Source organism: Stigmatopora nigra, chromosome 23 (genome assembly GCF_051989575.1).
Source record: "Stigmatopora nigra isolate UIUO_SnigA chromosome 23, RoL_Snig_1.1, whole genome shotgun sequence".
Taxonomy (NCBI): domain Eukaryota; kingdom Metazoa; phylum Chordata; class Actinopteri; order Syngnathiformes; family Syngnathidae; genus Stigmatopora; species Stigmatopora nigra.
The window spans coordinates 4,288,600-4,303,505 of record NC_135530.1 but is presented as its reverse complement, the minus strand read 5'-3'; the positions used below and the strand labels follow the sequence as shown (position 1 = coordinate 4,303,505).

Sequence of the window (14,906 nt, the reverse complement as noted above, 5' to 3'; positions counted from 1 at the left end):
CATATTTCAGAGTATGACTGCCTCAGACCTGTCGGAGTCCGTTTATTTTCATTTGGAAAATACATTTAGAGTTAGGGCGAGAAGCCAGGGAAGGGGGAGGGGGGGATAGTTTGTCTGTGTTGTTTTGTAGGGAATTTTGACTCAACTTTTTTTTGGACAGTGGAACTTCTACTTGGTCGATTTAGAAGGCTTGTTGGTCGTTATCTCCAACAGTGGTTTGGTATAAAATAAGAAATATGGTTAATGTTGCTAGAAAATGTAAACATGAATGCAGTAATTCATGCGAGAGTCCTGCTTTTTGTCAAAAAAAAAACTGTATATGCTGTATGTTGCATTTATAAACCTACTTTTCAACATTATCCTATCCCCAATAGCAATATTACAAAATTCAAAAAGAGTATATAGATTTTCTTAGGTATTTTTTTTTAAATTCTGCTCTTAGCAAATAACTTTAACAACTAGTAGTTCTTAACCAAGTAAATCAAAGGTGTTGGTTCATGGGCCACTTTAATGCCAACTTAATTTCACGTGGGCCAAACCATTTTAGATATAATATTTAGATTTTTTTTTTATATAAATTGATTAAAAGAACTGGATTAATAGCCCTGAATATTTAGTTTTTGTATAGATCTAAAACAATGTTTATTTTAGCTTTTTTTATATATATTTTTAGATTTTATAAAATGATTTTTGAACTAAAAACTGAAAAAAATGATTACAAAATTGCAATTATTGATTTAAAAGAGGGAAAATCAGGACATTTAATATACATCTATACTCTTCATTTTAATTTGATCCTAAAACAGAAAGTCAGCACTCATGATTTACTTTTCCAGGCCACACAAAATGATCCGGCGGGCCAAATTTGGCCCCCGAGCCGCCACTTTGACACATGTAGTAAATAATACTTACTTTGGACTAGCATAGCAATGTCTATGATTTTATTTTAAAATACAACAGTTTCCAAACGCAAAATAGTCCTGCAATATAATGGTTTCTCCCTCTCTTTTCATACAAAAAAAAAAAATCCACCTTTCTAATCCCGATCCCAATTTCCAAATGGCGATACGCAGTGTAAACCCCGACATCTGGACACCGCTTACTTTGTACTTCGAAATAACGGATCATTGGTAAAGTGTGCCATTTATGAGACAGCCTACTTAGACGGTCCAGATGTAGCCGGTCACTTGAGATGTGGCCATAAACTCCCACGCGTACCCAACTCCGATGTCAAGAATTAACCCCTTCACCCCTTTTTCTCTAATTCCACGCCTTTTGTCCGCACAACAAATCCCCGAACGCCACAGCTGGTCGAGCTTATTTATCACCATCACTCCGTCTGCAGCACTTACATCTTCTCCTCATGTCTGGTGACAGCGCAATGAAAACAGTTTTACGCGTGTCATTCCAACGGAAGTCCTAAAAAAGTCGAAGGGTGGGAGTTAGGGGGGTTATTGTGGCCTCCAGAGGGCACTCTTCCACGTAGACCAATTACCTCCAGATGGAAATCCTGTCAAAATTAGGCTTGAATTAACCACGGAATGCAGAAATGTGAGCGTTCAAAACATTCGCATAATGACTTGATTATTCTTCGCCGCCATTGTTTTTGGTTTATGAATGAAATGATTTGACTTGGTTGAGTTATTTAGAGTCTTGTTGATTTATGAGAATCATTTTAATGGCTAACAAGTCAGTAAGTTCCTCTCAAATGATTTGATTGGATCATGACAGGACGATGAGTTGACATTCTACGCTTTGGAAACCTGCTATTTTCGGACTTTGGGTCTTGTGAGAACAGGTTTCTGCAGGTGTCGTGCTTCCTTTCACCGCCGCTAGAGCGTATCTGGCTTCTATTCAGCTGTGTGGGGGGGTTTCCTTCTGGGAATGATCAGGCCGTAAGCGACGGCCGCCGTTTACTGTGGCTTCCTCAGACATCCACACATCACACAGATGGCGCTACGCTTCCTCAACGGGACAATTTCGGCGCGCGAAAGCGAAACAAAACAACGTCGGAAGTAGGAGCGCTGGTTTATGATAATATCTATGACAGCAGAGTAAAAAGGCGGGATGTTGTCTGCCAAGTCGGAACTCTTTCATCTAATTCCGTAGTGCTGTCTAGCAGGTAAACTGCTGAAAAACTGCTTATTAGTCGGAATGTCCCGATGACAATTTTTCATTATGTATTTTTGCTACTGCTTTTTTGCTACAAGTCATATTTTTTGGGGGGATCTAACCAATCCCTGCTGGTACCTCAAGAATATTACCCATCATTCTGTTACTATCATTAATCTCGATATAAGTACAGTAATACTTTGACATAGGAGCAAATATTTGCCTTGAGATACAAGACATACTTTGAGTGTGTCTGTATTGTAATCCAAGTTCATTTCAATTTGTTTATGTTATGTTACAAGCGCGTTGCCATGCCTCCTGACTCAATAATATCTCTTTTTAGTTTTTAACATCACAACCACTATATAGTTTTTAGTTACTCTGTTATTAGATGGCAAATTAGGACAAAAAAAAAGTTTTTCCATTCCAATATTGTTTTTGGGGTGTTTTTTCAGAGGGTGGGTACAAATTAATTTGTATTTGGTTCATTTCTATGGGAAAAGCTGATTTGAGATACGAGTAAATCGACATACGAACATTAAGCTTATATCTCAAGGCATTACTTTAGTCCGTCTAAGTGTACATGTAAGTCTAGTAGTTTGATTTATGACAACATGGTACTAAAAACATGCTTCGATACTTAAAAAATAGCCGTTAAAAAATCAGATCCTTAAACATATCGGACACCCGAATTATTATTATTTTTTTTAAAGCACTTGTACGATTTAACACTGAAGTTATTTTTTGAGGGGATATATCAATATTTAATACATCGTATTTGCTGTATAGTGGAGTCTTGTTTGCACAGGGTTTAACTTAAAAAGATCTTCTTAATACAATGATGATGTTAGGTCACCTATTGATAGCTTACATCAATTTTACCTGCTGTAAAAAAATCAGTGTGGCTAATAGGACTAGTATTAAGATCATGTTAATTTCCACACGGAATACTCTCCCAGTTTATTTTCAATAGGAGGCCCGACTTATTCAAGGAGTCTTCTCCCCAAGCGGCTTTTCCGTTAATATTAAGTCCGAATACAGTCTCTGAGGGATGTCCTATTGGGCAACATGCCAAAAGTTGCAAATGGAAGTCACGTGTGGAGGCTGTGAACCCTTTTAATGCTTTCTCATTGCTTCTCCTTGCATAATCGACACATTTCTTCCTAAAATGAATACAGAACACTTGTTTTGAGTATGGCCATTCATGTCAACTTCACTTGAATCCAATAATAACAGCTTTTGCTGTAAACAAAACAGTAGAGAATCAGTTAAGATCACGCCCCACTTTCTTCACTTCATTGCTCTTGTTCTATTTTTTTTTCTTTATACTTCTCCCCTGTGAAATACATATGCAAATATATTTGGATGCTGTCGTTATCAGCCACTTAATAGGCATTTCATTAGGGGATTTCTGAATAGGGCAAAGTAGGTTGCCATGGATACCTTGCCGCTTTAAGTACAGTGAATTAAAACGCCGCTGCCTGCCGAGCACTTATATAATCATCGCTTCTTAATGGTCTGTGCTCTCTCTGGTCATAAGCAACATATCATGTGATCAAGACTTAAATAGCAAGCACCCCCCTATTATGCATTATTTGGCTCGGGACTAAGTGGCCTCTGAATTGTGCTTGGTGGAACATTCATGTGACACCCAAGGAACATGGCTGATGTGTGCGGAGTGCTTTTTTTGGGGGGAGTGGGAGTTAGTTGCCAAGGAGCTGTTCAGCATATTTGTTCAGACCACCTTAAGGCAATCTTTTTTTTTTTTTTTACATGTGAGGGAGGAGACAAATCAAGTGGACACCCCAGCGGCCATTCCCGTGGCAATTTCTTTGGTGTATTCCAGGATTTGTTTGGTAGTGATACAGTAAAAAATCAAAAGATGATAATGTCAGCTAAGTGGGAGTACTTCTCCGAAGGGACAATATTTTAAGATTGGATTGGATTGGAAGTAAATTTTTTTTAAAAAATACACGTGGGTATAGTATCCAGGTGTCAAAGTGGCGGCTTGGGGGCCAAATCTGGCCCGCCGCATCATTTTGTGTGGCCCAAGAAAGTAAATCATGAGTGCCGACTTTCTGTTTTAGGATCAAATTAAAATGAATTATAGATGTATATTAAATGTCCTGATTTTCCTCCTTCTAAATCAATAATTGTCATTTTTTAATCATTTTTTTCTGTTTTTAGTTCAAAAATCATTTTGCAAAATCATAAAAACATATAAAAAAAGCTAAAATAAACATTGTTTTGGATCTATAAAAAACTGAATATTCAAGGCTTTTAATACAGTTCTCTTAATCAATTTATTGAACAAAATCTAAATATTATATCTAAAATGGCCCACATGAAATCAAGTTGACTTTAAAGCGTCCCGCAAACCAACCTTAGTCTGACACCCTTACCTTATGACAAATACTTTATTCAACGAACTTAAGTATCTATAAATATACCCAGGTATATTAAACAGCAAAATACGGTAGTTTGAGTCCTCCAACAGCCTCCTGCTGGTTTTAACTAAGTAGCACACCCATTTTTCAGGAGTATAGATACCATAGGAAGCAGTTAACGTTGCTCTTGGCTGCCTTTTTTCGAGCCAGCTGCTGCCAAGACCCCCCACCCCCTATTTTACTCTACCCACTTACACATGTCTGCACCCGCCAACGCCATGCATTGCCACCCCCCCCTCTTCTTTCTCCTCTCCCTATTCCCGCTGCCACATCAAGACGCTGTTGGGCCTGTTTGTCTGTGTTGACCTTGGCAGCAAAAAAGCGCTGGAAAAAGAGACAAAGAGAATAAATAACTGCAAGGAAAGGAGGCGCAATTGTCATAGATCTGTAGAAATAAGCATAGCATTCCCTTAGTGAAGTCGTCCCTTTTTCTCAGGCCCGGCCCGGGGATCGGGGGGGCCTCTTGTTTGTCTTTTTTTTTGCAGCGAGGTACTCCGACTCGATTCGATTTCAAAGTGGTTTGCAGGAGCCTGGGCACAGATGGAGAAATTGCCGGCAATTATCGTAATTGTTACACGTTAGCACCCCCTTTTTTTCATTTTTTTTTTCTTTTCTTGGTTGTGTCTTTATTCGGGTTGGCGGAGACCACGCGCCGTCTTTTCACCGGCCCTCGTAATAATGATATCATACGGCTAAAATGCGCCGCGGCGGGGCCCGGCGAGATAATGCTCCGCTTCGAGCCTGTTAAATCAAGCTCCGAGATTCCGAGTTCAAGTGGTCTTTACCCCTTAATGTCGTCTCCTAAATTAATCTGTCGTTGTTGACCTGGGGGTGCATGTTTATGCCAAGAAAATGTATTTTTTTTTTTATTGTTGAGATATAAAAGAGGAAAATACATACTTTTGCTTTTGTTGTTAAAACAAAACCTTAAAAGAAGTGCATTGAAATCTCTCGGTGAGTTTGGTGGCAGATGGACCGTCTTCCCCCTGCATCTGCTATGAGCAGACTGGGGGCTTTGTACTCATCTCTCTTGGGGGAGACCCAGCCTTTCTCCTTTTTTCCAGTAGATTCCTGTCTGTCGAAGCAACTGAGAAAAACATCTGTGGCATGCGAGAGAAAAAGAGAGAGAGAGAGAGAAAAAAAACAGCAGGGGGGAAAATACAGGGGTGGGTTGGAGGTAACAATGTAAATACCATTAACCTAAAAATCTTCCATCTTATCATTCACTTTGTTGCAGTATTTAGTCAAAGAGTGGGTCAACTTAACGTTTTGCCGTCTGGGTCTCGTCAATGTGTTTTCTTTGATTGTCCAAGTTTTTTTTTTCAACCTTATCAGTGTCAGGGTTCATTTTACTTTAAAAAAAAAGTCAAAGAGCCATCATCATCAATGAGCCTAGCTACAAAACGCCTTTCCTATAGACCCGCCCCCCCTCCTTTACCTCAGTCCCAAACATACACAATTCCTCTGCCAAGTCCCGTACCCTCCGCCCCCTCTTCGCTACGCCCCCCCCTCCACCCCCCCTGTCAACCCCCCCCCCGCCGCCGCCCGCCCGCCGCCGCACCATCAAGCCTCTGGTTTTTGTGTACTATTGGTCCTCGGGCGTCAAAACAATCCGGCGGGGCTGCCTGACTTGTTTTAATTAGGCGGCGCTCAAACGGCAACTGTCTCTCTCCGACGTGACCAGGCAGAGGTTCTCTTCTACTCGCTAGTTTGCGACTTGACTACTACTTTTTTATTTTATTTTCTTAACCAACTGATCCAACATTCCTACATTTTTTTTCCCCAGTTGGCATTTTTTTTTCTCTTTCCACTTCTTACATTCTTTTTTTTTTTTTTGGATGCTGAGTGAGGTTCGGCAAATGTTTCCCTAACGGGGGGAGTGGATTTCTCTCACCCGTTTGTCTTAAAAGGTAAGGTCACAACCTTTCAATCTTTCAGCGCTGGTGCGCGATCTCGTTTCACAGCGTGCGGCGCTTTGCGGTCGCGGCGTGTCAGTCGCCGGAGCGCCGCCGCCGCCGCGCGGAGGCAGCTAATTGTTTCCAGAGCGGACGGACGCCGTTTGCTTGTTTTTTTCGTTATGTTAACGTCAAAAATACAAAAATTACACAAGGAATGAAGAAGGCATACCTGTGAGATCTGAAGGAAGGCGACTTTTGTGGCTTTTGTAGCTCTCACGGCGTCAGCTGCTGGTTTTTTCGAGAGAGGCGAGCGCCGAGCTGGTCCGCCGGCGGACTCGTGTGTGCGGTGGTGTCGGAGCCGCGGTGAGAGAGTGTGGTTAGAGCGAGAGAGAGCCGGCAGAGGGGGAGAGCGCCGGCTGGTGAAGGGAGGCAGAGCCGTAGGGGGATGCGGGAAGGCTTGACTTTGTCAAGAATTACCCCCTTTTTAATGTATTTTTTTTTTAAAGTCAAACTGGTTGTCAAAACACATTTTTATTATTTTAGTAGGGATTTTTTTCCACTTTTAGTTTCACTTTTCTTCCAAGTTTAGCTTGTCAGGGTGAAATAAAACAAACCTCACCTGAACGACTTATAGTCAGAAAAATGTGCTGTTTTGGAATTAGAAACAAAGTTAATTTAGCTATAAATCTCCCAACTAGTAGTTGTCTTACACTTCGTTGTTTTCCACTATTGTCAACGTCGTATATTTCATCGGCTTTAATTATTTCCAAGTGAAGCCAAAGAAAGAAAGCCACAATGTCATAAATTTACCATCTTGTGCTCACATTTGTCCCCCCCTTTGGCCGGGGTCCTTTATTTTTTGGTAGATTTGCATGAATGGCATATTGACGGTTTGCAAGAGAGAGAGAGAAAGAGAGTGGCAAGGGGGCTGGTCATGGGGGGGGAGATGGTGGAAGTGGGTGGGGATGTGATGGGGGTCCGGATCCGGTTTTGTTTATGATGCCATCAAACCCCCCCCACACCCCCCCGATAAACACGTCTGGAGTGATGACATAGATAGTGTTGCCTCTCAGCACGCGGTGACACCGTTCGACTTTGCGTTTGAGCCCTCGGCGGCGGCGGCGTGGCGCGGTGGAGGCAAGACGCTCCTCACTTTAAAGGTAAAAGCAAAAAAAACTGAAAAAATCCATCTTTCACTGATCCACCTGTCAATCAATCCACTGTCATTTGCCATTAACTTCCCATTCGGTTTAATTAGTTTCAATTACACTTGCTTCTATATATACGTGTGTGTGTGTGTTTTATAATTGCGCTAATTTCTGCTTTGGCGGGTTTGGGAGGGGTCCCGGGTTCAAACCCCCCCACCCCACCCAGATGTGTCATTCCCCTACTTTGAATTGAAGAAGAAATAAACAAACACTCAAGGTATAAATGTTAAGTTTGAAGAGGTCACTACAACTGATCATTGCATGTTAATTATTGTCATCAAAGACCAACGCCATCGTTTGTTTACTTAAATGTTGATGAGACCACGGCGAGAGACACGTTACCGGAGCCAATATGGGTAGACGATTAAGATTTCACAGTGTATTGTGCAGGAATGTGAAAAGAGGACTCCTCTTTATAATTTAATACCCTAATGCATAATGAGATACGTGATTAGTTCACATAGAGAATCGGCCAAACTCTATTTTGAAGGCAGATAATTTACATTGTTCTCCAGAGTCTTGCTTGTAATAGCTTTTTTTTTTTTTTTCCGGCGCAGTAAAATTAAATGCTACGTTTTGGAGTCACAAATCCCCTTGGCGATATTCCCTTTTTTTTTTTTATTTCCTCTCGCTGCTTTGCTATGTTTAAAATATCAATTTCTAAGGATTTTTAGCTCATGTTTACTTCTGTTTTATTTACACACACTAATTAACACCACTCATTAGCCAGGGCCGCTTTATTTGTTGTGAAAGTTGAGCCAGTCACTTTGTTATGCTAATTGTGATGTAATTTAATTTGAGTCGCCGTAATGATGATGCCGCTATTATCCACATAAATGATGCAGTTAAGCGGCGCCCGCCTCATTTGCATGCGCTTGGCAGGGGCACGTGGCGGGGGTGCCGGATCGCTACCGTGTTTATTTTCTACCTCTTGCTTTTCTTGTTTTTTTTTTTTGGTTATTTTCTTTCCCACATTTTTTATATTTTTTTTTAGGTATTACCAGTTTGGTTGTTTGCTTTCCTGAATTTTTTATTTTGTTTTTTTTTTTGGTTATTTGCTTTCCCACATTTTTTTTTTTTTTTTTAGGTATTACCAGTTTGGTTGTTTGCTTTCCTGCATTTTTTTGTTTTTTTTTTAGTTTTTTAGGGTTTTTTCTATTTTTTTTTTAGTTTTTTTCTAGTTTTTTTAGGGTTTTTTCTAGTTTTTTTAGGTATTTGTTTGTTTTTTTAGTATTTTTTTCAGGTTTTTTTGTATTTTTTTTTGTTTTTTTTGTTTTTTTTTGTCGTTAAAATCAATTTCTTAAGCCGATAGTCTCCCTCCAGCAGTTCAAAAGTCCCCAGCCGAGCATGAAAGAAGTGTGACTAAGCCAGCGTTAACTCGAGGAATGCCTCAGTCCCAATCGGATGTAACATTTTTTTTTTTTTTTTTAACGCCTTGGAAATAAATATACCCCCCCAGCCCACTCCTAATTGGTTACATAAATCTCATCTGCTATGATCGAGGAATGTTGCGGTGATGTCAAGCGCAATCTTCAACCCTTATTTACCAATTCATTAAGATCTATCGATGGCCGACTGCTGAGAGGGAATGACAACATAAATCAGAGGCTGGGGGGGGGACATAATGGCCCTAATCGAGCCCAAATAACTGGAAACGTCACAATGAGATATGTCTGCATCCCTTGAGCTTCTTCTGTCCGGACGATCTGTAAAATACACGTTCCTGCGTATATCTAAAAGTCCGCCAACCGCTCCCGTCTTTTCTCTGGCTCCATTTTTCAAATCAATGAAACACTTCCAAGCGTGCAAGACTTTTTAAAAACGCTAAAGTACTCCTCCTCTACTCTTGGTAAAGATGATTGGACCAGACAATGAGCCTCCCTCCTTTTTTTTTTTTTGGAGCAACCCCCCCCCCCTTTTTTTATAGGTCAATTAGCCTTGATTAGGTGGGCCGAGTTAATTAACGCAATTGGCAAATATGCAAATGAGAGCTGACGGATGGGATTTCGTCACTTGTCTGGAAATGATATGTGCGGAGTGGAGTTTAGAGAGCTAAATATCAGATTTCTTTTGATTTTTTGGACTGGAATAGTTACATTTTTTTGGGAACTAATAAATCTAAATTAGCAGATTTCACACACATACACATGCGTGAATGAGTGGGCTTTTTAAATCTTATTATAAATAGAAAAGAATGACGTTTTTGGAAGACCCCGATCACTGAAGAATGAATGTAATCACAGAGGCACAATTCATGAAATGAAGAATTGAAACATGACGGAGGTTTTTTTCCATGTAGGGCTCATTGATAACTACATTTGATTCTGTTCACTTTGAACAATGTCAATTCCCCGTTTAAAAAATGTCTATTACTCCTATTTGTCGATTTTCTGATTTTATAAATAGGATTTCCTATCTGCCTATTTTTTTTATACTCCAACAAATCATTTGAAATTCTGTTATCTGAGCATATATACATTATATTACCATGCACATATTTGTAAGTAGTCATCAGTGTCCTTTTGCTATGTATAACTACTCCTGTATCCATAACAAAAACCTCCATCAGATAAAAAATATAGTCATTTTTTCATTTTTTTTTGTCAAAATATCAGTTGCCATTTTTTTCTTCATTTGACCATTCAATCCAACATTCTGCCATTTTGATTTATTACCCAATCTTAAAATATCGAATAGTAGAGTTGTATTTTCACCCCTTGGCTAGTTAGTACGTTATCCGGTATGCTTTGTAACTTATGGCAATGATGAATTAATTTCACTCAAGCACACAATTCGTAACTTGATGAGGAGTTAGTAGAGTGTGAAATGTCATTGCTGTTGTTGTTTTTTTTTTTATGATTATTTGGGTCGGAAAATAGAAATATCCAGGCCGGCCATCCGCGAAGTGACGACCTAATTGAAGTGATTGTGTTTTGTAGTGATGTTAGTGATTGTGTATTGGCTACGTGGGTGCGATTCGACTGTTGACGGCTGTTGGTTGGATGGATGGATGGTGTCATAGTGTGTGTTTACTGCACATGATAGAGCAGGAGACAGGCCAGGTAATGAGGCTACATTAAGGGCTTTTAGAGCTTGCAAACAAAGATGGAAGACTGCTTCTTTTTCATGACGCCAGGTGGGTTTGGATGTGGGAGATTCTAGGCATGGCCTAATAATATCTGTGATTATTCTTATTGTTTTTCTTCTTCACACAAATGGTTTTGTATTTTCTTTTCACATTTGCTTTCCCCAACAAGCTCAAAACTATTTAGAAATGATTGTTACATTGTATCAAATTGATCCATTTCTCCCAATTTGATATTTTAGTCATTTTTAGACATTTTTTTTTGCAAATTTGCAGCCCACTAGGCATAAATAAGGAAAACATTTACAATGCTGACCTTGACAATGCTAACGTGGTGGTTTGTGGGAGTGACAATGTTTTTATTTTAAAAAGTTTGGTGTATAGCAAGGGTGTCGGACTTTGGTTGCTTTAACGTCAACTTGATTTCACGTGGGTTGGATCATTTTAGATAAAATATTTAGATTTCTTTTTTTAATAAATGGATTAAAAGAACTGGATTAAAAGCCCTGAATATTCAGTTTTTTATAGATCTAAAACAATTTTTATTTTAGCTTTTTTTAAATATATTTTTAGATTTTACAAAATGATTTTTGAACTAAAAATACAGAAAAAAATGATTAAAAAATTACAATTATTGATTTAAAAGGAGGAAAAATCAGGAAATTTAATATACATCTATACTCTTCATTTTAATTTGATCCTAAATTGGAAAGTCACTCATGATTTACTTTTCTGGGCCACAAAAAATGATGCGGCAGGCCAGGTTTGGCCCCCGGGCCGCCACTTTGACACCAGTACCCTATAGTTTTCACAGTATGTGGTAAAATTGCTATGAACTCATAATGAACAAAATGATTCTAACCATTCATTACACTCTGCTCTTGCGAGGGCCGATCCCCGGCATCAAGCGGACCACATCTAGTCCCGCCACCCGTATTTTCCTTAAAGGGTTTTATCGAAAATTCTCCCTCACCCTCTTGAGGATTATCTTTGTCGTATGACAGCGCCACGAGCACGACAGCTTTACCGCTTGCCCATGTTTCTAATTGACACTTTAATTGGCAGATTTGAATGCCGCCTTCTTCGACAACTAATTAATTTACCTCACCGCCCCATCATCAAGGGTTAGAGCAACCATCCCATTTCTCAACATACATTAACTCACCCTTTTTCCTCCCTAAAAAAAAAAAAAAAAAATAGCCATGCTTTTTTAACCCAGCCGTCCCCCGTACTTCTTTGTCTCTTTTCGATTGGGCTCGACTGGAATATTGGTTAAAAAAATTTTTTTGCCTAGGCAATCAGACGCTTTTTCTCTGCATATTTTAAACATCGGGCCATGTAAAATTTATGCCTAATTTGAATACTTATTAGCCGGCTGATCTCGGCTGCAGCCTTGAGTTTCTCGGACCGAGATTCATCTCCGGATTGGATGTCACATTGTACGAAACCCTCCCTCCTTCCTTCCTTCTCTCTTTCTTTCTCTCTTTTTCCTCTTTTGCTATCTCCCCACCCTTCTTTCCCGCCCCCCCCACTACACCCACACCCACACCCACTCCCACCGTTTGGTCTTTCTTCTCCGGGTGTTAAACAGGGGCCTGTTTGTTCACAAGCAGGCCTCTTCCCTGTTTGCTTGTGTCCCAGGCAGCTGTCGCCCTGTTCTGTGTAACAGCTCAACCCTGTTTGTTCTTTTCCACCGGGATCCTGTTTATCCTAGCCGTGGACATCCTTTAAGACCTGTCCTCTATCAAACCACTCGTCAAACACGCACTAAAAGACATTTGCGCCATGGTATTAAAATGGAATTTACTAGGGCAGAGAAGATCGTGACACAAACGGCCGAGGCACTCCTTTGTTTTCATTCGCTGTTCAATTCAGATAGATTTTTTTGTCCATAATTGTGACACTTTTTTTTCTAAACTGTGAGTGTTGAGTGATGTCCTTTCCGCCAAAGCCTTAAATGCAAGAAGGGGGGGGTGTGATAAAACATTTATTACAAGAGAGAGAGAGGGGCTAATATGCATAATTTATGCTATTTTTAGCACAATCATTAATGATAGTTGCTATAAATTCATTTTCCTTTTTTTGCCCCTGAAAATGTCCGTGTCATTCTTTGAGTATTGTATTTCATTGGTTTGTCATTTGAAATGCGTTTGAGACACATTTTTAGTTTTGGGCCTTCAAAAAAAAAAGGTCAAGAATGAAAATTAAAAAAAATAAGGCGAGAAATGATGTTTTAATCGCGGTGTAATTGTCACCGGCGCCTTTGACTTTATTTCCGCAAATGATTCTCTTTTATATAGTGTGTCTGCGGCAGTATTTATGCAACTTCTTGAATCTTTAATTCACTCCTGGATTTTTAGTGGGTATAAAACACATTTAGTTGTCAGAAGAAGAAAAAAAGCACCACGGTGTGCATCTCTTTGTACTGCTTCATTTACACAATGAATGCATAATTGCGCCTGCTGCATACTCCCCTCCTCCTCCTTTAAATGCTTTAATTTGCAGAGGGGGCCGAGAATAATAGCTGCATGAAAAAATATATGTATGTGGATATATATGTATATAACATATCTATATATATGTGGATGTATATGTATATATACATATGTATATATATATATATATATATATATATATATATATATATATATATATATATATATATATATATATATATATATATATATATATATATATATATATATATATATATATATATATATATATATATATATATATGTGGATGTATATGTATATATACATATGTAGATATATGTGGAGATATATGTATATATACATATATATCCACATATGTATCCACATACATAAATACATACATCTACATACATACGGACATCTACATACATATACATATGTATATGTATATATATATATATGTACATACATATATATACATACATATACATATATATACATACATATACATACATGTATATTCTTACATATACATATATATACATACATATATATACACACATATACATACATGTATATTCTTACATATACATATATATATATATATATACATACATATACATGTATATATACATACATATACATGTACATATACATATATACATATACATACATATACATATACATATACATATACATATACATATACATATACATATACATATACATATACATATACATACACATACACATACATACATATGCATATACATACATACACATACATACATAAACATATTTATGTATATACGTATATGCATATATATATATATATAGAGAGAGAGAGAGAAAGAGAGAGAGTGAAATAGATATGCTATATAAATATAGTATATAGGGCCAAAAAAATAGGTGGTATGGGAGGGTGGACTTATAAGTAGAAGAAGAGCCCTAACCGGTGCTTCTTAATCACTTCTAGGTTTTAAATGATGATGATGATGCAGGAGTCGGCCACAGAGACAATAAGCAACAGTTCAATGAGTCAAAATGGAATGAGCATCCTAAGCAGCAGCCAATTAGAGGCTGGCAGTAGAGATGGCAGATCAAGCGCTGGTGACGCCAGCACCAGCGAAGTAATCACAGTTGAGCTGCTGCATCTGCAACAACAGCAGGTAAGTTGTGTAAACCTCCACCGTCCCACCCCCCGTTCTCCCACCCTCACCCCGAATCCCAACCTCGCTCTTCTTTCCTTCGCATCTCATTCCTCGGGAAGGTTTCTTTCGGACGTCTTTAATTAATACGCCTGGTGTGATGATCTTTTCTTGCTCGTTGGATTGTGTTTTTTTTTTCCTGAAAATGGGAAAGGTTTGGAGAGGGATTGGGTTGGGCGGGGGTGGTCTGGCTTTCCACTAGAGGGCCCCATGTCTCGGTATTAGACGGACGCAGCAGCAGTGGCTTGCCATATACTTTGTGCTGAAAAAGGGCGCTTTTTGGTGCTTTATTTGTTGTTTTAGAGGATTTTCTGTGGTCAAAATGGACTTTTGCTTTGTCGGTGAGAGTTAGGGGGTACAAAGAGTAGGGGTGTCATTTGGGTTTTTGCAATAAATCGGCTAATCAAGGTCTTATCTATGAGTAATTTTGATACATTGTTCAGGGCTTTCTGTTTTAGGTTCAAATTAAAATGAAGAGTATGGATGTGTATTAAATTTCCTGATTTTTCCCC

The 14,906-nt window shown here is 38.8% G+C and overlaps 1 protein-coding gene and 1 long non-coding RNA gene across 9 annotated transcripts in view; one reads left to right on the top strand and one right to left on the bottom strand.

The window, feature by feature from the left end:
* Nucleotides 1–14,906, top strand: part of foxp2 (forkhead box P2) — a 126,018-nt gene that overhangs the window by 51,747 nt on the left and 59,365 nt on the right. For 4 of the 8 annotated variants that reach the window (XM_077709726.1, XM_077709727.1, XM_077709730.1 and 1 more), the window contains one exon: nt 14,163–14,355. The exons of 1 other annotated variant lie outside the window; for it this stretch is intronic. In XM_077709726.1, coding sequence (XP_077565852.1) covers nt 14,170–14,355 — 186 coding nt within the window. In that variant the 5' untranslated portion in view covers nt 14,163–14,169. Of the gene's footprint in view, nt 1–6,170; nt 6,470–7,496; nt 7,618–14,162; nt 14,356–14,906 lie in introns of those variants that run through there. 3 more of the 8 variants (XM_077709729.1, XM_077709728.1, XM_077709732.1) reach the window with 3 other exon arrangements.
* On the bottom strand, nt 4,813–6,910 carry LOC144181333 (uncharacterized). Its single transcript, XR_013324655.1, has 3 exons — nt 6,687–6,910; nt 5,460–5,659; nt 4,813–5,089 (listed from the first exon to the last, which is right to left on the bottom strand). It is a non-coding gene; the product is annotated as an uncharacterized LOC144181333 (long non-coding RNA).